The sequence below is a fragment of the Cynoglossus semilaevis genome, chromosome 1 (genome assembly GCF_000523025.1).
Source record: "Cynoglossus semilaevis isolate Cse_v1.0 chromosome 1, Cse_v1.0, whole genome shotgun sequence".
NCBI lineage: Eukaryota > Metazoa > Chordata > Actinopteri > Pleuronectiformes > Cynoglossidae > Cynoglossus > Cynoglossus semilaevis.
In genome coordinates, this window is record NC_024307.1 from 16,495,053 (window position 1) to 16,523,048 (window position 27,996).

Below are 27,996 nucleotides of genomic sequence, written 5' to 3' on the forward strand. Positions count from 1 at the left end.
ATGTATATAAATGTTGTATATTATTTTGACAGGGAAATTTAATAATAGAAAAAATAAGTATGTCGGTATTTAAATCTTTACGGTGTAAACCTAGCAACATGTGGGTGAAGTCTGTATTGTAGCTGGATATCTAATTGTCTTCAACAACAACATTCACATTCAATCATCTCGTGACACAGGTTAATAATTTATTTAATTTATGTTATGATCATAAATGTTTCATTTATGATCATAACAATCTTTTACTCGGATAAGAGACAGAACCATGCTTAATTGTTTAAAATCGTCGTTCTGTGTTCATTAAGTGCCGCGAGTCCGTTAGATACTCAAAATTCCGAGCTTTGTTTGGTTCCATGAAGTCGATGAAAACTTGGTCAACAAGCCCGAGCTTCAGTCCCAGCTTGCCGAGTTTTTAGCTTCTCGTTCTTTGCATTTACTTTGTTTTTGAAGCCGCTTATGTGAAATTTGTACCGGAGAAAGTCACTTCTTCGGTACGGGGACCTATCAGTCAGTGTTGAAGTAACCTTGGCCGCTGGACGTTGACTACCGGCCTGTGGGATCTATGTTTCCGGGCACGTTTCACATGTGCGCGGCGGATTAACGAAACAAAAGAGTGGCTGCTTCTCCCGCCTCCTGCTCGGTGTCTTTGCTCTTGGGAGTCCGCTTATCCCCACCCAGAACGACTATTTTGTTTGTTGAAGGACTTTGTGACCGATTTTGACCATTTGTTTCCCGCTCTTTCACGTTTTTTCCCCACCCCTGCTTCTCTGACCCCATTCATCTGCTGAGCGAAGATGCCGCTTCTCCACAGAAAAGCCTTCGTCCGACAGAAACCGCCGGAGGACCTGCGGCCCGAAGAGGAGGTTTTTCTCTGTAAAATTACCCACGAGATCTTCAGGACTTATGAGTAAGTGACACAAACAGATGGGAGCGGGCCAGGAATGAGTCACATGAGGCCACGGAGAAGTCTAACTGCCTTATACAAAGAAAAACTTCCACACTATGAAAATATTTAAATAATAAACTTTCTACTGTAGTCGAAGTCCGAAGTTTTGAGTGTCAGTGAACATCACACACTTTAACCTCTTAGGTGAAAACACCTGGTGACGTCACAGTCAGGCTCCGGGCATCATGATGTATATCGTCCAGTTGTGCTACCTGTTTTAGCAAACAGCGCTAACAGCGGGTGGCAGTTAAGGTGGATTAGATGCTGTTTGAGCTTTGTTAGCTTTTGTTAGCCGTAAGCTCCATAACTGGGTCGATGTTCACCTGCTCGGGTGTATTGAAAATACACACACACACACACATGTATATATACATATATGTATAAACTTTTGACAACTTTTAAATACCGATTCTCAATGTTTTTTAAACACCGTTGAAACCTGTTGTATGTGTTATATATGCAATGCACAACATATGTAAATACATGGTTGGTGCATGTAATGTACGGTCTATGTGTGTATATATAGATCAAATTTACGTAACGGAAGATTGACGGTTCACATTGACCAGATCAGTGAACTGGAGAAGTACGTTAACTAAGTGTTCTTTCTTTTTACCACTTTCCTCTTTTTCTATGTCTTATTCTACTTTTTTCTCCTCATTATTCCCTCTTCTATCCATCCTTCCATGTGGTCCATCTTTTCATTCATTTTCCCTTTTTTTTTTTTTACCTAAATTCTCTCTACATTGCTTCTGTACTCCCATCCTTACTCATTCTCCTGCTCTCTCTTCCCTCACTGGTGCTCCTCAGTGAGTTTTTTGAGCGGACTATTCTGTGTAACAGCCTGGTGTGGAGCTGTGCTCTGACAGGGCGAGCAGGTCTGACGTACCTGGAGGCAGTTGAGAGTGAGCGTCGGGCCCAGCAAAACCTGCAGAATTTCCCATCAGCTTTGGTGGTTCCCCTACTCCAACTGGTTGCAGCCAGCAGCCATTGCAGGTTAACAGAGCTCTGTGAGGACATCTACTGCTACGTCAAAGAGCGCTTCTTTGTAGGAGAGACAGTGGACATTGTAGAACACAATGGGACCAGGTACAGATTCTGTAAATGCAACAGTACTTTTTCTGTTCAAAGAATCAGTTGATGACATTTGTAAAGTTCTAAATGTTCCACAAGAAAACAGACCTCAGTTTAAACCAACTGATATTTGTAGTTTTTCTGTTATGCATTTTTTGACTGCTTGTGATACTGATAACAGTACGTATTTAACTTCAATTGATTTGAGGTTTCTAGTGATGTTTACATCTTAGTTTCCTTCCATGTTCCTGTCTGAGTCAGAACTTGATCAAACTTGATACATGAGTCAGTATGAAATGGAACCTTTCAGACAGTAGCTGATGGGGTTTACTTGACGGTCGGTTATCTGTGGTTTCCATATGACGGTGCTTAGTTTCAAACAGGAAGTGATGACAGTAATATCAAGTACTGTGGTGTCACACTGTGCCGTAAGACAGAAAAACATCATCTGGTCAACTTCAACAGACGTGACCGATTTATTGTGTGTGATATAGACACACGTGTGAGATCCTCCAGGTGGATTCCCCTCACTCCAGTGCTATTGGTCTGCGGCCCACTAATGGCCCAGGAAGACAGATAGAAGGAGACGCCATCATCATCAGTGACAGCGATGATGACAACAGCAGCAGTGCCATGAAGAGTCCTACAGCTCAGGTCAACGGGTCAGTAGTGCAGTGTTAGTTTAACCACAAAGTGAAAAGGCTTCTGAAAACCTGAAGTGTTGATCACCTGACTCTGTCTTCATGTGTCTGTAGCAAGAAGAAGAAGCTTTTAAGTCCCTCTGTGTTTAAATACAAAGTGAGGATGATAAAAGATGAAGATGGAACCCCCTTCATAGTCAAAGCCATTCAGATCAGGTGAGAAATCTTTCCTCAGTCTCACCAAGAACATCCTTGCAGCCTGAGAATAGAATTCTTAAATTGAACCTACTCTGGCATTAGAAGGCAGTCCCTCAGCTGAAGCTGTGGTAAACATGGGTTTTGTTTATTCAAGATGTGTTTGTTGTGTTTCAGTCGCCGGAAGTCGACTCTGTCCAGGGAGAGACTGAAGCTGTTCCTCAAACATCACTGTGAGCCGAAGAATGGGACCATCATTGTCAAGGTGACAGGGCCCACACACATCACTGTAACTTTATGTCTCAGCAATTACAACAAAAAAGAAAACGTTTTAATATTTGCTATAGTAAATTGACATGGGAATTACTGGTCCAATGATGCCCCCTCTGGACAATCTATGTCACTGAGGGAAATCTGAACAAAGAATTCTAAACAAAGTTGATAAATGACTTTAACTTGATGGATTCAGCAGAACACTGACCCTTTAGTGCTATAGTTTAAAATCTTTTTTATTTTAAGAGAGTTAGCAGAAAGTAATTGTGATGCCTCTGTGTCATAGTCATCCACCGTGACGAAGTACCACCTCTCAGAACACACCTTCTCCAACGTGTTCCCTGATGAACCCCCCAACTTTCCCTTCCGCTCACCCTCAAAAGGTGAGAGGCGGAGCTCATCTGGACAGGTGGGTGTCAGCAGTAGGAGTTGCACGAATTCAGAGTTTTCTAGTTACCACTTGTATAATGAAAGTTGAGTCGATGTTGCTGATGACGTCTTTGATATTTTGAAAAATCAAAGGATGCGGGAATGTTTCGCCATAATCAGTAACTACTTAATCTGTGGTGGAAATAATGTTTCCTTTCACTTAGTGTTGCAGAAAAGTTGTTGAAAAGTCCTGTTCAACCCTGGCCTTTTCCACTTTACTGGTTCTTCCTCATCCTCATTCATAATGTTAATAACTCTGTTTTTTTTTTGGGGGGGGGGGTTTCTTCAGGGAAGTTCGGCAGCAGTGGAGAGGCTGAGGCTGCAGCAGCAGAGGGAGGAGATGGATCGTGCAAGACTGAAGAAGGAGAAGGAGGACTTGCAGGAGGCCAAGAGGAGGGAGAAGGAAGACAAAGAGAGGATGAAGGAGGAGCAAAGGAAGAGGTTTGAAGAGGAGAAGCAGAAGAGGAAAGAGGAAAAAGAGCGACAAAAGCTGGAGAAGGAGAAGGTGAGTGAATTTGTTTTAAGAACTTTGGATCTATCATTGTCAAATAAAACAGAAGCTAACAGTCAAGTGTGGATGCAACCTGATAGGAGCGAGAGAAGCTCAAGGAGGAGAAGAAGAAATATGCTGAACGTCTGAAGCTGTGGAACAAACCCAGAGATGACATGGAGTGTGAAGATCTGAAGGTCAGTGATTTAATCACAGTGGCTTTAAAGACCTCTCCACACTCTTCTCAGACACAGTTAAAACCTGAGAAGAATTATTTCTCAACCAGGAATACCACAAACACTTTTTGCTTTGGTGAATTTCAGTTCATACTGTACAGAGACAGGTTTTCTTTTTAAATATTGTTTGTCCTCTATCAACAATCATTCCATCTGTTGTGCTGTTTCTTCTTCCAGGATCTTCCAAGTCCAGTTCCTGTCACAACCCGTCTTCCTGCAGAACTCTTTGGAGATGCACTAATGGTTCTGGAATTCCTGAGAGCTTTTGGTGAAGTTTTTGATTTAAAAGATGAGTTTCCTGATGGAGTGTCCCTAGGTCAGAGCCTCGTTTCCTCATCTTTAATTCTTCCTAGTTTCTGGTTCTGCCTTTGTTCTAATAGAGGCTGCCTCTCTCCTTTCATCTCAACAGAAGTTCTAGAAGAAGCCTTGGTAGGTTCTGATCCAGAAGGTCCTCTGTGTGAGCTGCTTTTCTTCTTCCTGTCAGCCATTTTTCAGGCTCTGGATGAAGAACAGGAGGAGGTGACCAAGGACCAGGCAGAAGGTTGGAAACACACACTTTGTGTTCATTTTAATTGCACACACTGGAGTGCTTTGGTTTTAGATGTTGCTCAGTATAGTGTAGACCAATGTCTGTGTATTAATAAATTGCATAAATTCTACCATGTATTATAGCAAAATTGCTAAATTTGTGACATGTGCTTATATTAGTTAAATTGTTAAATGCATTTGTATGTTTTTGTCCAGACCTGACTGAGGCCCTGGATGATGACTCTGATGTCACCCGCTCTGCTATGAGCGCAGTTGCGTCCTTAGCGGCGGCATGGCCTCAGCTTCATCAGGGCTGCAGTCTGAAGCGGCTGGACCTGGACAGCTGCACGCTCACGGAGATCCTTCGCCTCCACATCTTGGCTTGTGGTGCCAACGCCAAGTTCCGTTTCCAGAAACAAGGCGGCTTTACATTGATGGACGATCCTTGTGTTGAACTGCGACTTACTGAGCCGACGCTGCTCAAGAGGCTGTCGTGCACAGCAGTTTACGACTTGACGTCAGGTCAGCAATCTATAGACTAATCATTAATATCAATAATCAATACAAAGTCATTGATTCTGATTGAATATCTGTGTTCAATTATTGTCCAGGTATTAAACAGTTTTGCGTCTTTCAGGAGAGAAGTTGAGGATCCTGCAGACTCTAGTGGGGAAGCTGCTGATGTTGGCGTCCAGCAGAGATTTGATCGAGGACTGCGTGGAAGAGCAGAGAGCTGCGCGTCAGGAAGTGAGAGAGATCAGAGCGGAGCAACACCGAAGAGAGAGGGAAGAGGCAGCGCACAGGTAACACACACACACACACACGTGACACTGCTGAAGTAAATACTACTTCTGTTTGGCTTTTTCCTGCTTGTAGACGTTGTTTAAAATGTCAGAGGGGCCACTTGGTGGAAGCATTGTTATTGCTTGTAACAAGGTGGTCAGTAGTTTGATCTTTAGTGTTGACTGATGGTCGTTCTGAATTCACGTTTTCTACCCCTGTATGTGAGTTTTCAGTTCCAAATTTTTCCCTCTTCAAAACTTCTGCTACATTTTTTCTTGTGCTCTAGGGTTCGACTACGTAAGGAGGAGAAGCTGAGAGAGCAGGAGCAAAGGATGAAGGAGAAGGAGGAGAAGCTGAAGGCAGGACTTCTTACAAACAAGTCAGTCTGAGTGGTTCAGTTTCATTATATGCTTTTGTTTTGTTTGTTTTTGTTTTATATAATGCCCAGTGTGGAGTAACTGCTTGTTGTTTCTTATTTGTTCTTCACACCTGCAGTAACACTACTGTACAACAACAAAACACAGAAGACGACGACGAACAAAACTCCACATCACCTAATTACCCAAAGATGACACCAACCAAAGGTAAAACTAGGAAAACTTGCATTGGTTAGCTCATTTCTGTTGGGTTGTAATCCCACTTTCTTTTTGTTTGTTTTTTCTTTTTTTGCAGAAAAAGCCACACTACCTCCAACCTCTGATACCAAACCCCTGCCCTCTGTTCCATCCAGCCTGACATCAGAAGAGCTGGAAAAAGAACAGGAAAGGGTCAGTAATGATTGGTTCCTGGGTGATGGTCTACAAAAAAGTCCTGGATTTGAGTATTTTTTTATAGGTCGATTTAAGACAGAAGTCTGAAACAATGGCTGCACTATTGACATGAACAGACAGTACAGAACTGCACAGTAATACCACTATCGCCCCCTGCAGGTTAGAGAACTGCAGGAGCGTATCCAGAAGGCTGCAGCTCGCACCTGTCTGTTGCCCCTGGGCAGAGACAGACTGTATCGCCGTTACTGGCTCCTCCCTTCCACACCTGCTCTGTTTGTAGAGGAAGACTCTTTTGGCCTGACAGAAGACATGCTGAAGCCCCGCCCACAACCAGCAGAGGACACCATGTATAAGATGGAGGACGATGAGGTTATAAAAGGGGAGCCAGCTGAGGGAAGGTTTGTCAGAGTTTTCTTTATGAAGTTTTTTACTTGTATCAGCATTATGACGACATCACTTCCTGTTGTGTAGTGCCGGCTCCCACCCTGCCCCTGTCTTCGCCTGTGGTTCGCCACTGAACCGGCCCAACCAGTGGTCTTTCTACGGCTCCATGGAGGAAGTAGATCAGCTTATCGATGCTCTTAACCCTCGAGGTCATAGAGAGAGCAGCCTGAAGGAGGCGCTGTTGCAGGAGAGAGAGCGTCTGATGCAGCTGCTACTCAAATGTGACAGGAACAAATACACTCACTCAGGTAACACTCTCGCTAGCAAACGCTTAAGATACAAACGGGATCTAAGCTAAAGCTAGCGACACATACAACCATAAAGAAGCTTTCCTCTAGCACGTAACTACATCTGACCGTCATGTTTTTGCAGATGACCCAGAATCATCCCGGTCCGTCCCAGAATGCACTTCTTTAGCTGAGACTTTGATGGAGGTCAGACTGAGAGACCTGCTGCTGGACATTGAGGATCGTATCCACCAGGGAACTCTGGGAACGTTGAAGGTATGTAATGACCTCACGCTCACGAGTGACCTCCACTCACCAGTTAGCTGATCTTTCACTTGCATTTGATGACCTCATTGACAGGTGATGGACAGACAAGTGTGGCGTTCAGCAATGGAGGCTGGAAAATATGAGCTGCTGTGTTGCGATGTCACAGAGAACAATGTGGACGCCATGGATGTGGAGCCAAGTCAGCAGAGAGGCAGAGACAGGTGAACACAAAAACAAGGGACCAATGTATAAATGCACTCCTGATGCTGGTGAAGGATTTAACCCTGGTTTCTGTGTCTGTGGTGCAATAGACTCCAAGAGCTTAAGTCAGATGTGACATCACGATCATGCGGGACCAGCGGCAGTACGACGCCTCATGTGATCAACAACTCTGTACAGAGCCTGGCTCAGGCCCTCACTTATATTGAGCAAGGCATAGAAAGGCGCTTCCTAAAGGCTCCACTAGGTAGTCAACCCGAGCTGTATGTATTAGTAGAAATTCACTTCTGAGTCACTAAGTCAGTTTACCACTTACTTCTGCCTGTCATACTTGCAGGTGAGGAAGACTCAAAGAAAGACCAGAAGACAAAGAAGAACAAAAAGAAGGATGAGGATGAGGCCAGTGAAGGTCAGCATTGGTCATATTCATCATTGATCAACTTTGTATCAAGTGATTGATCTGCCTTTTGGATTGATTTATCAATTTACCATCTCTCAGACGGCAGTGAAAGTGGCCGAGTGACAAAAACAGTGTTAGAGATAGTCTTCTTACTTCCGCCACACTCTCTCACATGTGTGTGTGTGTGTGTGTGTGTGTGTGTGTGTGTGGGGATGAGGGACGTTGTGTGAGTCTACAGTATGTAAATGTTGTTTTGTGTGTGCTGTGACAACACACTGTTACATGTGTCTCTCACCAGGTGTTTGTCCACTTGTCCACTCTGGAGCGAAGCATCATCTGGTCTCGATCAGTCCTCAACGCTCGCTGTCGTATATGCAGGCGTAAAGGCGATGCAGACAACATGCTGCTATGTGACGGCTGTGACAGAGGACACCACACCCACTGTCTAAGGCCCCGTCTGAAGGTAAAGTACCCTAACCCCACATATCACATGACCCTCACATCTGTAATCTTTTTGAACTTTCATTCAACAAAGCAGGTTAAGGTGAAGCATTTGAGCTTCTGCCAGTGAGTTTTGCTGCTGGTACAGAGAGAGAACTAATGGTTACCTGTAAAAATGGCATCAAGTGCCATTTGATTTTTTTTTTTTTTTCGGTTGTCCCGGGAAGTGGGAAATGTTTAATGGATGCCAAACCGATTAGGTTTAGGTGACCATAGTTTTAGATGTGTCTCAAAGCAAATGCCCCAAAATTAAAATATTTCTATGTTAGGTGTTGAGTCTTAATCTGTGGTGAGACACTGACCAAAATTAACTGGGACTGTACTTTTTGTCTTAGTTTGTTCCAGAGGGAGACTGGTTCTGTCCAGACTGCCGACCAAAACAGAGATCGAGTCGTGTTCCATCGCGCCACCGATCATCTTTGGATGAAGATGAGGAAGAGGAGGAAAAGGTGTCTGATGAAGGAGGCAACGAAGAGTCGGAGGAGGAAGAAACGGAGTCTGAGGAGGAAGAAGAGGAGATGGATGAGGAGTCAGAGGAGGAAGCCCCAATGAGGTTACTGTTAACATTTTCAATGTCATTCAATTTAGAATTTAATTTCCATTAATTTCCAATTAATCCTGAATCTTTGCAGCTCTAAGAAGGGCCAGGCTCCGCCCTCTAAAGGCAGGAACCAACAGAGCACGCCCAAGAATAACAACACTGCTACAGCAGGGAGGAACTCTGCATCAAAGTAAGTACAAGTAAGTGATAGGTTTGACACTGTAAACTAAGACATGAATGACACCCTGCCTTTTTATCATCGTAGGTCTTCAGGGAAAAAGGCCACCCCCCCTCAGTCAAAGTCCAGTGCAGCAGCCGGCAACAAAGTGCCAACCCGCCCTGGGAACCGCAGCAGTGCTCGTCTGAGCCAAGAGGTTCTGGCACCAAGTGTCAGCAAGAAAAATTCACCTACTGTGAGTGGGAGCCGCAAGAGGCCGGCAGCAGGTGATAATTTCAAAATCTCTAAGACTCTTAGCAAACTTCTTTTGTCAGACACAGAAAATGAGCTGATGTGGTTTAAGGCCACTTGAAGGTATTCTGGCTAACTATTAGTAAGGATCTGGATAAAGTAGCCATCTACTGAAGTTATCTATGCAGATATGGAGCATGGCTAGGCTACTGTTTTGTTTTCTTTTCCATTTTTGGTTATTCAGTTTCATATTCATTGGCAACTTTTTATCAGTTGCCTAGCTTTTGAATGTTTCTGACCTCTATCCTCTGGCTCCTCCCACAGACACTGCTCCACCCCTCAAAATCTCACGGCCAGTGCTCACCCCCGCCTCCAGCTCACCTTCTTTTTCCTCCAGGCGTTCATCAGGGAGAAACTATGGCGTCCACGAACTGTCGGCTTGTGAACAGCTGACTGTGGAGCTAGTCCGACACGAGGACAGCTGGCCTTTCAAGAAGCTAGTCTCCAAAACTCAGGTATGTGCATGCACAAATGGACGCATACACACACCCATCACACTCATGTACAGACTTCAAAATGTGTGTTACTTTGCTGTTCACTGTTCCTCAGGTTCCAGACTACTATGACATCATCAAGCAGCCGATTGCCCTCAGCACTATTAGAGAGCGAGTCAACAACTGTGAATACAAGTCAGCAGGTAAGAGATGATGGTGAAACACACCTAAATGAAAAACTTTCAATGTACTGAAGTTTAAAAGCTTTTTAAAGGTTTGGTTACTTTAACCTAAACATAGCGGTTCCTTTCTCTTTCTGTCAGGTGATTTTATCTCAGATGTGGAGCTGATGTTTGCAAACTGCCTGCAATACAACGCCCGCCACACCAACGAAGCCAAGGCGGGAAACCGTTTGCAGAAGTTCTTCCAATCTGAGCTCAGTAGGCTTGGCCTATCAGAGCCAAACATCAGCCCTGCTTCTAAACGCACTCGACTCAGTAACTAAACCTGCTGCATTTGAATTGAACCAGAGCGCACAGTTTGATGGGCTGAGAGACACGGGAGGATTGGTGGCAGTGGGTGATGTTGTCATCCACTGACCACAGCTGTAGCAGCTCCTTTGTTTTTTTTCCCCTTCACTTTAAGTGAACAAATTATTTTCATTAATAGAAAGTCATGAATTCATTTTTTCTGTGAGTCTCAGGAGTTTATTGATAGATGTTTAGAAATGTCGAACATTTGACCTGTGGAGTTGTAGCCCTTGTGTTTTTCAGTTACCGTTTTGTTTAGATGTGTGTGAGTGAGAGAATGAGAGAGAAAGAGGCAGAGTTAGGCTGTCAATCTACACTGGAGCCACTGCTGCAGCAGCGCCCCCTGCTTGTATTTATTTAGTAGCCGTATTTGCGTTGACTTTATTTATGATTAATTGGCACTCTGTCACTTGTTTTCTTGTGATAATGTAAAAATAAAAATGTTTTATGATGCTACTTTTGTGTAGTTCCTCTTTCACCATCACACACTCATCCAGTAATTTCAAATTAAAGACATTTTAAAGAAAACTGATTGCCAACACCGAAATGTCCAGAAAAATGTTTGAAAATTTTCCAAAAAGTAACTCACGATCAAATGATACTTGTCAAACATTGCTTCTGAAATATCTCCAAAAATATTCTCATACATTCTCATCTGTATAAAGGAATTCTTCTTTGGGTCTTGCAAGTGAGGAAAGTTTTCTTTGAGGGCTTTGGATTAATATTTTAGCAATTAAGTGATTTTTTTTTATTTTTAAATATCACTTTACTGTTTTGTTACATTTTATTTTAAAAATGTTCTTTAGATATTTTCTTTTTATTTAAATTTATTGATTTAACCAATTAATGACACCATTCAGACTTTGTAATCCAAAAGTTAAGTGTAAATAATTTATTTTTTTCATTTATTTGCTCACATGGCTGCTGTCGTTTGGGTTGCTTCAAGCGTTTGATTTATCTCTTTTGGCTAATTTTTCATGACTTTATTGCTTACCTACAATTTAAAATGGTGTTCTAAAAATTATTTTGCTTTCAAAGAGTAGAAAAGTGTCGGAGAGGTATTTAGTTCAAAGAAAATTCTGTTTTAGGCGTGCGCGCTCCCGCGTACACACTTTATTCTTAGGGATTGATTCCGTTACCGTGACACCTGTCGTGTCCGCGCTGTCAGTGACGTAGCCGTCTGAATCCCCGCCCGCCTTCTCACTCCCCGCTACCTTTCACCCCCGATACAAACCCCGATTTGACGGCGTCGCAGCGCAGACAAAACCCGGGACAACATGGTAAGAACCGGCCTGGGAGCGGAGATTTAAGTGTTTAGCAGGAGCTGAAGAGAGCGGCAGTAGAATTAACGCTCTCAGATCCATAGACGGTTCGCTCTCCGTCTGTTATAGGACCGTTAATATACTCCGATGGTAGCGTTACGTTAACAAGCATGGCGGCCGCTCTCCGGCCTCGGCTCCTGTACCGTTACTCGGTGTTCCTGATTTTTAATTAAGCAACGTGTCCATCTGGAATGTTTCATTCTATCAAATACGAGTTATTTTCGTTTTATTTTGTATTTTTCATTTGGTTTTCAATTGATTAACGGTCCGTCTCCTGGCTGGGCCAGGCCCGGCCTACCCGCAGGCCGTGAGTCTCGGGGCCGCCATCTTATTCTGGCTGCGGTGCTGCAGTACTGAGCAGCAGCTGCTTTTGGAACCAGACCGAACCCGGGCGGTGACTCAGTCCGTATAGATTTAACCGTTAAACAAGAGCTGGTTGTATTGTGGGTGGAGCCGGTTGAGCTGCTGTGTTCGGTATAATTTGGTCATGTCCAGATTGGTTCAAGACCAAGAAAGACTGCAGAGTCACTGTTGAAAAGGCCTGAGTTCAACAGCTGAATCAGAACCAAGAAACAGAACTCAATGAAATCCTGAGCAGCCATTTTACCTTACAACTATTACAGTTAGCAGTGTTTTAATTGATCACTTAATATCATCTGATAGTAGAAGCGAGAACGAAAGATTAACGTAATAAAAGTTATACCAACACTGTTAGTAAATTTTTAAAAAAATTATCTAGACTTTTGACTAAAAAACCTTTAACATTAACTTTCTCTTCTGTGGAATAGAACACCAGAAATAAATTGTCTTATACAACACAGTGCTTTGTACTCTATTACCAAAAGTGATTGTCTATAAATACACGTAATACTAAAACATAGATGTTATTTTTAGGATTTATTTTGAGATAATTTGGCACGGGGAGATTTTCAAGCTGTAGTGGTGCACTGACAACATTCTTAAGCACTGAAGCTTTATAATAATGAATAAGGTTTCAGCACCTTTTGATCCAATGTGTCAATAACTCCATAATAATTTAGTAATCATATGGACTGCACAGAACCAAGGAGGGTATCATAATGTAACCCATAAGAAACCTAGATTCACATTCCACTTTATTTTCTAAATAACGTGGACCGAGTTACATTGATTTATGGACTTGTGGACTTGAAATATCTGTTAGTGTTTGTTCAATTGACTCTTTAAACCATGGACACGTAATGGAGAAATACAACTGTTGTTTTTCAGTTGTATAAGAGGACTTGTGTCACAATGATCTTTTGCATTAATTAGCAAGTTGATTCAGATCCAAGACAAAGCCCTCCATTCCAATCCTTACGCTTGTATTCCTGGCTTTTGTTAAGGGTGTTTTGTAAGTGTGAGAATCCTTTTCTGTATTCAGTATGATTGCATATTACTGCTGCCATATGTTGACTCTTAGGCGAGTCACTACTAGTTGTAGTATTAAGCCAGTGTGTAGAACTTGTCTACTTGTGTTTTCTCTGGCCTCCTTGTATGGATTGATTAATGATTATAGGTTAATCATCAACTCTTTGTAGGGTGTCATTAGTTCAATCAACATCTTTGGAATGCAACCATGTGACTTCAATTGATATAAGACACTGTAGTTTTGTTTTTGTCAAAGGGGTCTTTGCTAACACAGTCATGTGTATTCCTGAGCACCTCCTGCAGTTGGAACCAGCCTAGCATACAGGTTAAATTAATTTGATCAAAAAGTCTAGGTAAGACACTAGGTAAACCGATTTGATTCTGTCAGCAAGGTTTGCATGAATACAATAAACCTGAGCTTAACTGCACCAAGAGTCTTGGGTTCAATGTGTTATCATTGTATTGCACAGCCTTTGCGATAGGACCCTGAATTTTGTTACTGACTAACTTTTTCATCTCAAAGTCCAATTTTACATCACACCTCTGAGTCTCTCTCTCTTTTTTTTTAGAAGAAATTTACTGCCACATAGTGAAAGAGTATTTCCTTGTTCTGTCTGTCACTCTTGTATAGTCAGTCAAAGACATTTGTTCTTTAGCAGTTATTGTTAATAGCAGTAAATAAATACGTTTTTAGACCAATTAAGTGAAATGCGTTCATTTTCACCTTATAGTTAATGATCTCTTGCTGTACACTAATGTGCCAAAACACAAAGATTTGAAATCACTGGGTTAAAATGTAGAAAATGTAATTTTAATGTTTACGCCGGTGAACTAAGCTGACCACAAGAGGCATCAGGCGTCCAGCACTATGAGGAAAAGAAGCACAGAATTATTTCTATTGACTTTGCTGTAGAACTTTAGAATACAAGTTACATATTTTACTGTTTTCAGATAATGGTGACTTTTTTTGTGTATTAAAAAATGCGTGTGTCCTATAGGCGTCAGGTGTAACCGTGAACGATGAGGTCATCAGAGTCTTTAACGACATGAAGGTGAGGAAGTCTTCCACCCAAGATGAGGTGAAGAAGAGAAAGAAGGCTATCCTCTTCTGTCTCAGTGAGGACAAGAAGAAGATCATCGTGGAGGAGGGGCGCCAGATCCTGGTGGGGGACATTGGTGACACTGTGGATGACCCCTACGCCTGCTTTGTCAAGCTCCTCCCCCTAAATGACTGCAGATACGGTCTGTACGACGCCACCTATGAGACCAAGGAGTCCAAGAAAGAGGACCTGGTCTTCATCTTCTGGTACTTTTTTTTTTTTTTTGCAGGGTTAATGTGATCAGTCAGTCAGTTTTGACCAAATCGTTTGCTGTCCACTTGATCACTTGATTATCTGTGTGACTGATTTCATGTAACACACCCACAGTGGAACAGAAGTATCATAGTTAAAGTGTGCAGATTGGAATGATCACATTTGTCTTGTATTGATCACCAGGTGTTAAAAATCTAATTTCATGTCTGTTGTTGTTTACAGTAACTGATCTCAGTAACTGACTGTAACTGACCTCACTTGAGTCCTTGAGTCCTCAGACTCACATACAGTAATGGGCTATTATGCATTCATCGTCTGCTAAATGCATAAATGTAAATGTATTAAACAATGCCAATCCTTATCTATCCAAGGTAGTTTAACAGTAACACAGCAAAGTCAGAGTTGTGGATCAGACCACACCATCACTAAACCTTTCTGTTGTTTCTGTTCGAAAACATTGATTTTTTTTTCTTGTTTGAAACATATTAGAAAAAAACAGGAACGGTAATTTTTGTTTGGTTCTCACGATTTGTTTTTGTTTGGATTAATTTTGTTACAGCTGGTTCTAACATGGCTCCCTTGTTTTCCTCCTCAGGGCTCCAGATGGTGCTTCCATGAAGAGCAAAATGATTTACGCCAGTTCTAAAGACGCCATCAAAAAGAAGTTTACAGGTGAGTTAGGTCAAGAGAAATGCACAGTTGGGCTGTTTGTTCTGACTTTATTCAATACTGTGACAGGTTTTTCCTGGTATGTCAGGTTTTCTCCAGCACAACATTGTTAATGATATTATAGTTTTGTATGTATATTTTGAGTGTTATGTATAATCTTTTGTATTATTCTTTAGACACCACAATGACCCAATAAACAAAAAACAAAATGCTGATTCTTGATTCATGATCCTCACCTCACAACTATTTAACTGCAACCAGGCTCCTTGTAGGTGTTTGTTAATGATTCTAAATAAGATGACTCGTTTATTACTGCCGCCATTAAATGAGATGAAAACTTCTGATTATGACCATTATATGAATGTATGTGTGCTTAGGTATCAAACACGAGTGGCAGGTGAATGGTCTGGATGACATTCAGGACCGCATGACACTGGCAGAAAAACTTGGTGGTAACACGGTCATTTCTCTGGAGGGGAAACCGCTGTGATGTCACAGGCAAGCTGAGCGGAGCCAAACCGACCGCCGTGCCATCCGGACCGAAGCACCTGACCTCGCCTCCGACTCCACCCTTACCCCTACCAACACGACGCATCAACGTCTGTCTGTCCGTTTGTTCCTCGGGCGTCTTTGTTTCCTTTTTTTGTTCTTTTAGCTTTGTTACCACATGAAGGATCTCATTAACATAATGATATGCAAACTCTGCCCACTCCAATGCCACATGACTTTTGTTCAGCTGGCAGAAAAGCAAACAAAAACAAGAGATTAACCCTGGAAAATTGTCTCTCTATCTGTCTTTCCATTACTCTGTTTTGCCAAAAAAAAAAAAAGAAGAAAAAGTCGCACGTGTGGAGGCAAGTGCAGCATCATCCAGCTTTGCTCTGCCTCCTCTTTTACATGACTTTATTTATTACTGTAAAGTGTTGTTTCTTCTCCACTTTGTTCATACTGTGTTTCGACTATGCATTGAGTCATGAAGGTTTTGTTTCCCTTGAATACACTAATTTTTGAATGATGCTACTATTAGGGTTTGTTATCTCGGTTCTCATTACTGTCAGATTCACCGCAGTTGTCCTCACTGTTTACGTTTGATTTCAGAGCAGCGTTAGAGCACACTTTTATTTTATAAACACTACAGGAAGCAGATTTGACCCCAGCACTGAGAGACAACAACAAACAAACAAACAGCAGTGACATCAGGAGCCTTAAAGTGGAACAATGTTGTTTCTGAATTCACAGGAAGCCACTCTGCAATAAAAGCCTGTGGCGGATAAGAGTTTGTGTGTTTACTTCTTTTGTACCTCTATGTATCTTTCACATAGAAGTTCACCTCTGACATCAATGGTTAAAAAAAACCTACAGAGAAATTTACTGAAAGCAAAGTTCAAGTTAATTGAAACGGGCAAGACTGTAGCAGACCATTTAATTTCAAACAGCTGGACCTCACTTAAACCATATAATAACATCCAGTTAAATACGAGCGTATACAAGGTAGAACGTAATTGGCTCTGAACAACAGTAGAAGTTTGGTAATCGTTATATTCATTCTCAAATTAGTTTTGATAATACGTAACCTATGAAATAAAATGATTCCTAAGAAATATTTCACGCTTAAGAATCTTTTTTTATAAATGACTTTTTTCTCGTTTCTCTTCCTTGTTATACATTCGAAATATAACAACAGAGTTCAGAACTTATATGCATTCAAATGGTGTGTCTGTATAGTTCTGCCGCCCAGTGCCGCGAACTTAAAGCGAATCACGACGCATCACATGGTAATTTCACTGCTTTGATTTATGAAGTACGTATTTACATAATTATGGTTTTATATTATTATTTGGTGTTTGAACTCTGTTTTGAAGATATATTATTTTAGTTGGTATTGCCTAACGGTTGAATAATCACCTTTATTCAACCAAAATGAACCAGAGGTTTTTTAAATTGTATTCTATTTTGTTTGACTTCCGGTGATGATGTGTTGTTGACGTCTCATCACTTCCTGTCTCCACCCGTTGGCAGCCATGATGGTGAGTTTCCGTCTTCTATTTTTCTCTTCCTATGTTTTTTTAATGGTTAGTCTGTTGTCCTCGTCGACGGTGGCAGAACCGCTGCTGTTGACGCAGTTAATTACGTTGTTTATAGTTGGTTACTAACGTTTTTGTTTCCCTGTCCCTGCAGCAGGAAGGTCTGGACGAAGGACCTGACTTCCTCTCTGAGGAAGACCGAGGAGTGAGTTCACCTGTCCGTCTGTCTCTCTATCTTTCTGTCCGTCACTACGTATATTGTATTTCGGTCTATGTCTGCTTGTTCAGTTATGCAATTTGTTTGTGTCAGCTTATGTTTATATCTTGTGTAATCGTGTAATACAACGTTAGCTGAATGCTAACGCTGTATTAGCCCCTTTTATTAATTAAACTATTTTCCAGAGTGCAAATGCTAACACAGATTTACACAGACCTGGAACGTTAACAGTACCTGGCTAAATAGTGGTTTTTAAAGCTATTTAGGAGCTGTGATAATGATGTTAAAGCTCCATGAGGTCCTCAAGCACGATCACGTGACTATATGAAACAGAAAAAAGGGTTAAGGAATTCTGCGACTAATCTGTTTATACGGGTCACGAACCCCTCTCACATACACCTCAGGGAGGTGTCAAAAGTGTCAATACGCTGAAATAAACATGTGGTGATGGATTTTACTGATCTAGTGGACCAGCGTGATGATCCTATGTAGGTGGTGCATGTAATCGAAAGGGATGTGGGGTTGAAATGCATTACGGTCATCATTAGCATGTGGTCATCTGATCTCTGCTGCAGCCACGGGCAGTGAATGTAGATCTGCAGACGGACGCCACCCTGCAGGTGGACATCTCTGACGCTCTGAGTGAGAGAGACAAGGTCAAGTTCACTGTCCACACTAAGGTGAGAAAAATATTCTTATTTAGAGGAGTAGAGATAAATCATGAGGCAGAAATTATGAAGAAAGGAGTCATGAGCTGTGGTTCAATATTAGTGCTTGTATCTGTCAACCAGAGGTTTGTAAGGCAGAATTAGTAACGTACAACCCCCGATGTCCTGCTATAAGTGGGTAGATGGTAACACCTAATGTTTAACCTAATGTTTTAAACCATTACGCTGTCTTTAGAAATAGAAGAAAATGAACCAGCATAAAAGAGAAGCCTTAAAAGATAGAGGAACAATGTTCAATGAGCAAAACATAAGTCGGCATTAAAGAGACGGGTTGGATAGAAATTAAAATGTTTTAGAGTAGAAAGAGTCACATGTCAGCATTAGAAATGTATATATTATATATTCACACTGAATACCAGATTAGCCTCTGTTGTGGTCAGGTCAGCCTCAACACATTTGATAAATTTGAAAACATCTGACCTTGTGTCATGTGACCCATGTTTCCCCAGAGCACGCTGCCTAACTTCAAACAGAATGAGTTCTCTGTGGTTCGACAGCATGAGGAGTTCATCTGGCTGCATGACTCGTTTGTGGAAAATGAAGAGTATGCAGGATACATTGTAAGACTGGCCTACAAAACAAGTGTAAACAAATGCATGCTCAGTCATGTTAAAATTGATTTTTGTTGTTGTGACAGATCCCACCAGCTCCTCCCAAACCAGATTTTGATGCTTCAAGAGAGAAGCTTCAGAAACTTGGCGAAGGAGAAGGATCCATGACCAAGGAGGAGTTTACAAAGATGAAGCAGGAGCTGGAGGCGTGAGTTATAAACTGCTTTTCCCTGATGCGTTTTACATCACTCATGCTCTACATTAACTGTTTCTTTTTAAGGGAATACCTGGCTATCTTTAAGAAGACTGTTGCCATGCATGAGGTTTTCCTATGTCGTGTTGCTGCTCACCCCGTCCTCAGGAAGGACCTTAACTTCCATGTCTTCCTGGAATACAACCAAGACGTGAGTAACAGTGAGAGGTCCCACTCTGCTCTCTTTTTCTAACTGAGTAGAAAGAGAGGTTTCAATGATTACATTTGTTTATGTCTGTTTTTCATTGACCTCTCTTCTCTCACAGCTGAGTGTCAGAGGGAAGAACAAAAAGGAGAAACTAGAAGATTTTTTTAAGAATGTGGTGAAGTCTGCTGATGGTGTGCTAGTGGCTGGCGTTAAGGTGATCGTCTTTAACTTGTATTGTTCAGGGTGTTAACGGTGGGTGACTGTTTCTTCTCGCCACATCTGCTCTTGTCTGTTTCAGGATGTGGATGATTTCTTTGAGCACGAGAAGACATTTCTGTTGGAATATCACAACAGGGTGAAAGATGCTTCAGCCAAATCTGATAGAATGATTCGCTCTCACAAAAGTAAGAGGAACCCTAATTAAGTATGAAATCTGTTTTCGCGTCAGTGATGTGGAGGGATTATTTATTAATGGCCCCTATTTTGGGAAATTCCAATTAAAAACTACGTATTTAGATGCTGCAGATGACATCAACAGAATCGCATCATCTATCTACACATTAGGAACACAGGACTCTACAGATCTGTGCAAGTATGCCTATATTGCAGTAGTCAGTTTAAAAGAGTGAGCACGTTGTGGCAGTGTTTCTGAGGGTTGCTTTTTTCTGTTTCAGATTTTTTCTTAAAGTGTCTGAGCTGTTTGAGAAGATGAGAGTAAGTAAACAAAAAATCACAGGAAAAGAAAAGACACTCAAAGTTGTCACTTTTTGCTTATTTACTTAACCCACACATACCACAATCAACCATCCATATCATTACTGCCTTAATGACCAGAACAAATTTGCTAAAGTTGTCTTGTTCATCAGAAAATTGAGGCCCGTGTTGCAGCAGATGAGGACCTGAAACTGGCTGATCTGCTAAAATATTACCTGAGAGAATCGCAAGCTGCTAAGGTTGGTCTGCGTTTTTCTACTAGCAGCTGTACAGTGCAGCTGTAGTTACTGCCTGTGTTTAACTGCTGTTTTTATAATCTGGTGCAGGACCTGTTGTACCGCAGGAGCCGGGCTTTGGTGGACTATGAGAATGCCAACAAGGCTCTGGACAAAGCACGGGCCAAAAACAGAGATGTACTGCAGGCAGAGACGAGTCAGCAGCTCTGTTGCCACAAGTTTGAGAAGATCTCTGAATCTGCCAAACAAGGTGAGATGATAAACTCCTGCAAGCTACGTTAGTCAGACCAGAAAGGCTAATACCACTTGTACTATCATAACAATTTAAGTTACATCACTTGGTGATTCTGCAAAGCTAAAATGACCAACAACACTATCACAGCTAACAATGGTAGAATGGCAAACACTACTAACAGTAAGAAGACTTTGAACACTGACGGTACCATCAATATCCTCATGACTGCCGATCGTAGCTATCCTTTCTCAGGACTTTCGTCATTTGGTCTTGTTTTACCTCTGCGTACAGAGCTTATTGACTTTAAGACGAGACGGGTGGCAGCATTCAGGAAGAACCTGGTGGAGCTCGCAGAGCTGGAGCTCAAACATGCCAAGGTAAGTTCCTGATAACTGTTGAGGTTCCATCTGTTCGTTATGGTTTAAATAACAGATAAACTGACTGTGGCTACCTGTCATCTCTCCTACAGGGGAATCTTCAGCTGCTGCAAAGCTGTCTGGGAATCCTCAAGGGTAACACCTAACTCCACCACTGCCCCCACAGCCTAAAGGACACGCCCCACCATCACACCCCTGCCCTCAACTTACTACGCCCATTGTGGGGTGGGGCCTGGGCAATTGATTGACACTGATAATTTTGGACCAGATAGTGAGTGAGAGTGAGAAAGAAAAAGAACGTGACAGGAAGTCCGTCAACTTCATCAATGCTGCAGCTTCTGTTCTGGTTCTGCTGGCCATGGTCTAGTTTCAGACCTGTTCTGCCTGTAGTCATGGTCCAGTATCACACTTGTCTTTGTCCAGTAGAACCAGCTGGTCAGTGATTTCCTGTTTGTTCTCTGGTCTAAATCCAGTTTGGTTCTGGTTTTGTAGTGTAACAGATTGAACTCTGGTTCTGGTTCTTGGTGTCAGTTCAGAACTGATTTGAAACAACCAAAACAGCAGAGTCTGAACAGAATGCCAAAAGGCTGCTCTGACAAGGCAAGGCCAGAGCCGCATATTGGTTCTAGTTCATCACCTGAACTTCTGTGCTTCGACTCAGACATGCTGCAGGTTGGGTAGCGTATGATGTCATTTTATTCAATAAGCCTCATTTCTGTCCGTGATTATCTTCCTCATCTGTATGTGTATGTTCCTGTCTAATATTCCTTCAGGACACTGGTCCAGATTCATGTCCGCAAAAGTGACTTGAGTGGTGGTTTTATTCCTGTGTGATGCTTGGGGTCCATCTCTCGGTTACTGTTCTTATGAAAGTGAAATGTCACTACATGAAAAAAAGCCTTGTAAATGTTTGTATTAGACAATAAATGAAATGCTAATCACCTACATCATTATTGTTATCGTCACTAACTGTAGCTTGATGATTTGCCGTCTCTCGGCTGTTTCCTGTTTTGCCTTAATGTGGTCAATCACTTTGATTTGTCGTAAATTTTTGACACTGTTTATGAATGTGTGACCAAAGCTTCTTTTACGTGATCAAAAAGAAATAAACTGCAAAACAAAACGGCACCAATTTGTGTTTGTCATTCTCTCTAAAATAGTATGATATTTCCAACTTGGAAAAATGATGAGCTACTTCTGGCATCAATTAAAACGAATTGGATTTGTTTTAGTTAAAGTGTCTTTCCTCTACTGTTACTATATTGAAAAAATAAACATATATGATTAAAGAAAGAGTGCTGTGTGTCCGTCTGTCTGTCTGTGTGATCTATCTATAAGTAGGTATCTCAAAGCTTATATAGTGAAAATCGGAAGCGGAAGTCTACGTTCGGTACTTCCTGTGACACCGTGTTGGCGCACGCGCAGCAGCTCAGTGTTGTGAGAAAGCTGCTGCAGTGTGGTTAAAGATGAGTTCCATCGGTACCGGGGTAAGTATGCGAATGTGTTGTCATTTTCATTTTCCAAATCGTACTTTGTGTCACTTAATTTACACCTCAGTAAAAATGGTTTTCTTCTGTACAATGTTTCATTCATTGCGATATGATTCTGCTAGCGTATTAGCTGCGCATTAGCCTGCTGCTGAGTCACAGCAAGGCCCGCAGTGCTAACAGAAGCTAACTGAAACCGAAACTTTACAATATAAGTTTTTGCTGATTACTTTAACAACAGTTCATATTTTTATCTTTTGCTAATTAGGGATTGTGAATAATTTCCGATCCCAACGTTACCACATTCACGTGGGGTGTTGGCTGCGAGAGAAGTCCGTGTTTAAACACTCAGCTGCTCACCAACCAAACGTCATCCCCGGTAAACATAAAAAAATAATTTAGCTATCTCCGTGTGTTCACACTGTCTCACTTTATCATGAAGTAAACTCCGTCTCTCTAGAAAGTTTTAAAACGTTCGACCTCGTTTCTTTTGGCCAGCAAACACTGTGTATTCCATCATGGGCCATGCCCGCAACATTGATGCAGCAGATGCTGTTTTATATATTTTCTGTTGACCTAATGTTTTGAAAGAGTCAAAAAATATGTCTCAAACACTAGATTATTTCTGAGTGATATACACATTTGTCTGTTTCCTTCAAGTTGGAAATGTTTATCTCTGACTCTCTGTCTGTCTTGACCTGTGTGTGACCCACAGTACGACCTGTCAGCCTCCACCTTCTCTCCAGATGGTCGAGTGTTTCAGGTGGAATATGCAATGAAGGCTGTGGAAAACAGCAGGTAACTCTCTACAAGATCACATTCACAAAACAAACCCACCGTAGCACCAACGACAACTGAGAAGTATTTCACATCACCTCAGTTGCATGGTCACAGCCCCCAGAAAAACCTTCTTAATTGTGTCATGTGGTCCTTCAAGTGATAACCAGCATCAACTCTTAATTTTATTTTCACACTTTTGACATTGGCATCAGTTTGGCTCTTTGCTATGAAGCTATTTTGTATTTTGGGATATTTATGATGGTGGATGTACTTAGGTATAGAAATCGAGAACTGGCTTCTGCTGGTCTGATTTCTTGGAATTGTGTGTCTGTTTGCTTAACGATTCTGCATACTGCCACCACAGGACCTTTTCTTGATGGTACATTAACATGGCCGGTATTCCCCCTAATTTGGAGTGTTAACAACAGGGTGTCAAAGCAAAAGTGTTCTGAAGTACGGTTGCATTTCATGAATAAGGCACTGTGGCTGTTTACAAGGCGGGGAGAGCGTTAACAACAAAAAAGCAGAGGAATATGTACAGAATGCAAAAATACTGCGACACATTACAATCATTTACGGTAGATGTTGACTTTTATACGCTACGTTGCAATCATGCTGTTCGTTGTCCTAAATAACTTTTTCTGGTCCAATCCTGTGTGATTGTTGTGACATTGGTCAACTTGCTTTCACTATAGTATGTAAATGTACATCCCTAATAATAACATCTGGATGAGTTTGTGTTGCGTGCATTCAAGTGTGTTACCATCAAATCACCATCAGATTTATACTTGAGATTACTATGGCAGGATATTGAAAATGAGGCATTTGTATTATATTTTATTTCCTAACTTAATAAGAGTTGATAAGAGAAAGTAATCGATAAGTGATATCGATAATAGAACCAGAATGGGTACATTATTAATTCCCGTAGCACATGTGTGTGACACTGCTGTTTTCACACTGCTAATTGTCCAGTTATGGATAATAAAAGCCATTCAAATAATAAATTATCATTGTCTTGTAATTTTTGTGGGTCAACAGCACAGCCATCGGTATCCGCTGTAAGGATGGCATAGTGTTCGGCGTGGAGAAGCTGGTTCTGTCCAAACTTTACGAACAGGGTTCCAACAAACGCATCTTCAACATTGACAGACATGTTGGCATGGTAACCACACGCACACAAAAACAATGACATTCTGCAGGAGCGAGTATTGATAGATCCTTACTGTGTTCATACAAACACTGTTTCTGTGAGTAAAGTTCTCCCTCTGTCTTTGTCTTCAGGCTGTGGCTGGACTCTTGGCTGATGCTCGGTCTCTGGCTGAAGTCGCCAGAGAAGAAGCGTCAAACTTCAGGTCAAACTATGGACATGACATACCTTTGAAGGTAAACCTCACAGGGAGTTGCTCCTGTTTTTTCCCCCCTACCATCTCTGATTCTGATCAGCCAGTCTTGTTCTTGTCCAGTTTATAAAATGGTAGTAGAGAAGATGAAATGATTTCCATATTTTTGCCCACTCTGTTTCTGGCGTTGTTGACATCAGTTCATTTGACCATCAGTGCCATGCTTCATTCCAGTTCAACAGTGTTACCTTATTTGGGGCAGTGTGATTGGGCAGAAAAGCTGCAAATCTTCAGCAATCAATGTTGCACCCCACTTTGTGAAATGCTCTGCCACGCCTTGATTATTGTTTGCTGTTCAGAAGGAGCTTCAAACATGGAAACACATGTTGGTTGTGTTTCCATAGCTTGTATCATGTCTCTTGTCCACTTTCCATCCTCTCTTTACTTCATGAAAGCCCAAGTGCTGCCACACATTGGCTTTTAAGACAGGGGGCGCCAGTCAAATGTTATTGTTCTAGTTCAGCTATATTTACTGAACTTCTCTTTGGTTACACCTGTTATGTTTCATTAGCCACTGGTTTAAAGAGTCTACCTGATGCAGTGACCCTTGTTATGCATCTATGACATCTCACTACCCGATTGATTCAATGCAGCTCATTGTTGACATTTTAGTAGCTAAAAATGTATGTTTTATTAATTATGGATCTTTAGAAATTGATTTATAATTGTTCAAGAGAGAATCGTCATGCATTTGAAGAATTATTTCCCCCTTCCTTTTACCTGTAATGTGAGAGAGAAACACTATGGATTCTGTCACCTGTCAAATGAGACATTTCCATTCATAAGGACAGAGACATGGCAAAAAGGAGGAAGCCTAAATAAGGAACACAACTTAAGGAACACAACTTTCCCACCAAGACCCAAAAAACCTGTGGATGTCATTACTTATAACATTTAGAGGATCAAACCTAACGTCCAAGTAACGATCATTAGCCTCATTTCTCAGCTAACAGCACTCTCTTTGTTGCAGCACCTGTCAGACAGAGTGTCCATGTATGTGCACGCGTACACACTTTACAGTGCTGTCAGGCCCTTCGGCTGCAGGTAAGTGATGTCATAAGTCGCATCACCTGCACTTTTTCCTTTGTCAATATTATGTTTGAGGGTGTGTGTTTTTTTTTTTCCTTCCAGTTTTATTCTAGGTTCCTATGACAAAGACGATGGTCCTCAGCTGTACATGGTCGACCCATCAGGCATCTCACACGTGAGTCATTACCTTTTTACCTTGCCAACCTGGTTGAGTCTTCTGTGTTTGGTCCTGTGTTAATATTGAGGAAAAGACAATATGTGACTGAAATAAATAGACTCTACATTGTTTTTACAAACACTTTCGTGTCACCAGCATTCAGTATGGCTGCTGGGTTAAAGGAAAAACTCATAATGACTAATATTTTGGTCAGTATTGAAATCACAATTATTTCATCCAAGTAACTGAAAGTATAATATTCACAAAAAGGAAACATAGGTAAATAACATCAGCAGTATAGTGTACTTACAAAATCTTTTTAAAAGAACAAATATTTAATTAAAGTCAAATTATGTTTATAAATGAAATATAAAGAAACAACATTACAATATTAATGAACTATAACTCCATACACCTGACTTTTGAAACACTCCACAGTGAGAATGTGACCATGAGTTCAGCCTTCGGGAATGGTGGAAGTTCATGTGCACAAATCATTCAAGGCTAAGAGTTTATTTGCAGAGCTCAGTGTTATATTAATTACCGTTTTTACGACTACTTCTTTTATATTATGGTTTTGAGTCAAATTCCAAATCAAAATTCAATTAATTGCACAGCCCTCAGATTCCAAGTCTCAATGTTGGACATGTGGTCCACTCATATTTGCTATGCTTTGTCATCTATTTCACCCTTACTGAAATTGTTATTTGTAAACTTGTCATTAATTACATTATTTTAAAACCTCAGGGAATTCCTCTCAGTTAACTTTTTAAAACCTTTTTGTCGTCTGGTTTTGTATGTTGCAGGGCTACTGGGGCTGTGCCATTGGGAAAGCTAAACAAGCTGCTAAGACAGAGATCGAGAAACTGCAGGTGAGTCTTATCATCAAGGTCCGAGGGCATGAGGATGATTGTCAGCATTAGTGAAAAGTGGCTGTTGCCGAGGAAATCATTGGATCAAACCCCTGTAGATTCACTTATTGTTAAACATATTGAATAATACACTATTGTCAAGTAAAGTTTGTCTTTGTTTATAAGACAATGACCTGATCTGTAAACATTTGCCATGCCACACATTATATGTCCTGACTAGGCTCACCTGAATTGTCTCTTCAAAAACTGTTTGTTTTTTTAGATGAAGGAGATGACGTGCAGAGAACTTGTGAAAGAAGTGGCTAAAATGTGAGTGAAGAAGAACACGCACTGTTAACTGTGGTCACAGAGTCTGCTGGTTATGATTTTTAAACGATTTCTAACTGTTTTTAGAATCTACATTGTTCACGACGAAGTAAAAGACAAAGCCTTTGAGCTGGAGCTCAGCTGGGTTGGCGAAGGTGAGAGACAATCAGTTCTGCTGATGTCATCAGTCTGACATGTTTAAAATCGTAATAAGTCACGTACTAATTTAAAAATATATATAGTATATTTCATACTCTACATAATAAAAGAATTATTGTCTGAGCAACTAGAAGGAAATACCACAGACTTTCAAAGGTATCCAGAAATCTATCATGTTGCATTCCCCCCAATAAGATGCACAGAAAGTTCTAGGGGTAGTGTACATTAACATATAAATTATATCAGTAACTTACTTTTCAATGCTTTTAGCTCAGTTTTTTTGTCAGAATCAGCAGTGTTTTTACACCTGGCTGCTGGGCTTTATGCCTGCTGTTTTTAACCCTTTTTCCGCCCAGGTTAACTGTATGACTAACTAGGTTGGGGGTCTTTTTAATCCAGAAAACAGTGGAGGAGTTAGTGATCACTATGTGCAGTCTCAGCGGGTATAAAGCTTGGTAAACATAACTACCCTGGACAAGCAGTAAAATAACAAACAGTAAAAGTATATTTCAGGTTACAGTGTTTATTTCAGTCACAATGTTGATGAACAAACACTAAACCTGCAGATGCATTTATTGAAGCCTTTTTTTTCTTCCTCCTCCAGTCACAAACGGACGTCATGAGCTGGTGCCAAAAGATTTGAAAGAGGAAGCAGAAAAATATGCCAAGGTGAGCGGACAGGTCTTTGTCTGTGTGTATGTGCACAAATTATAAACATTTGCATATCTTTATCTTCTACAGAATTATGCTGCTCATTCTTCTTGCCTTAATTCTTTTTTCTACTATTTTTCTCTCAACTTCATTTTGTATTTAGATTTCTCTAGAGTATTTGTTTATATCTAGTCTTGTTTAGATATTATACTTCAGCAACTTTTAAACATGATAAAGAATGTGTATTATGATGATAAAAGTGATGCAGACTTTTCACTCTCTGCTTCTCTGCTTGTGTTTATAAGGATTCCCTAGAGGAAGAGGATGACTCTGATGAAGACAACATGTAACCCCGACCCATCTGTCCCTGTTCACACCTGGTTTCTTTTTTTATGTCTGATAAATTTGAACATTTCCAGCACTGGTTTGTTTTCGGTTCTGCTTTACACTTTACATTTTGAATGAAAAATAAAATTAACTTTTGAAAAGTTCATTTGTCATGCATTATTTAATATTTTCCCAAAGACATTGGAAATAAATACACGTAACAGCCTGCAAACTCACAATTCGTTCATAACA

The 27,996-nt window shown here is 41.1% G+C and overlaps 4 protein-coding genes across 4 annotated transcripts; all 4 read left to right on the plus strand.

Moving 5' to 3' along the window:
• Positions 1-317: 317 nt before the first annotated feature.
• Positions 318-10,855, plus strand: baz1a (bromodomain adjacent to zinc finger domain, 1A). The gene is made up of 29 exons (XM_025056434.1): positions 318-907; positions 1,757-2,035; positions 2,515-2,682; positions 2,776-2,877; positions 3,034-3,121; positions 3,416-3,538; positions 3,848-4,063; positions 4,150-4,245; positions 4,462-4,600; positions 4,694-4,825; positions 5,029-5,334; positions 5,450-5,615; positions 5,882-5,974; positions 6,091-6,179; positions 6,268-6,362; positions 6,525-6,763; positions 6,837-7,057; positions 7,182-7,312; positions 7,397-7,524; positions 7,615-7,769; positions 7,860-7,931; positions 8,022-8,098; positions 8,221-8,385; positions 8,759-8,976; positions 9,056-9,154; positions 9,230-9,408; positions 9,698-9,888; positions 9,983-10,070; positions 10,191-10,855. The coding sequence occupies exons 1-29, from the start codon at positions 795-797 to the stop codon at positions 10,370-10,372; spliced, it is 4,350 nt and encodes a 1,449-aa protein (XP_024912202.1). The 5' UTR covers positions 318-794; the 3' UTR covers positions 10,373-10,855.
• Positions 10,856-11,523: 668 nt separating this feature from the next.
• On the plus strand, positions 11,524-16,366 carry cfl2 (cofilin 2 (muscle)). Its single transcript, XM_008314597.3, has 4 exons — positions 11,524-11,677; positions 14,107-14,414; positions 15,017-15,093; positions 15,468-16,366. The coding sequence occupies exons 1-4, from the start codon at positions 11,675-11,677 to the stop codon at positions 15,578-15,580; spliced, it is 501 nt and encodes a 166-aa protein (XP_008312819.1). The 5' UTR covers positions 11,524-11,674; the 3' UTR covers positions 15,581-16,366.
• A 668-nt stretch (positions 16,367-17,034) lies between these two features.
• Positions 17,035-21,701, plus strand: snx6 (sorting nexin 6). The gene is made up of 14 exons (XM_017038270.2): positions 17,035-17,117; positions 17,269-17,319; positions 17,907-18,011; positions 18,509-18,619; positions 18,697-18,818; positions 18,891-19,014; positions 19,130-19,225; positions 19,310-19,415; positions 19,528-19,603; positions 19,686-19,725; positions 19,878-19,964; positions 20,052-20,211; positions 20,488-20,573; positions 20,666-21,701. The coding sequence occupies exons 1-14, from the start codon at positions 17,112-17,114 to the stop codon at positions 20,717-20,719; spliced, it is 1,224 nt and encodes a 407-aa protein (XP_016893759.1). The 5' UTR covers positions 17,035-17,111; the 3' UTR covers positions 20,720-21,701.
• A 246-nt stretch (positions 21,702-21,947) lies between these two features.
• psma3 (proteasome 20S subunit alpha 3) lies at positions 21,948-27,908 on the plus strand. Its single transcript, XM_008314564.3, has 11 exons — positions 21,948-22,060; positions 22,776-22,858; positions 23,882-24,005; positions 24,125-24,226; positions 25,214-25,287; positions 25,375-25,447; positions 26,236-26,301; positions 26,564-26,610; positions 26,695-26,762; positions 27,371-27,435; positions 27,723-27,908. Exons 1-11 carry the CDS (start codon positions 22,040-22,042, stop codon positions 27,765-27,767), a joined length of 768 nt encoding a protein of 255 aa, XP_008312786.1. The 5' UTR covers positions 21,948-22,039; the 3' UTR covers positions 27,768-27,908.
• Positions 27,909-27,996: the final 88 nt, after the last annotated feature.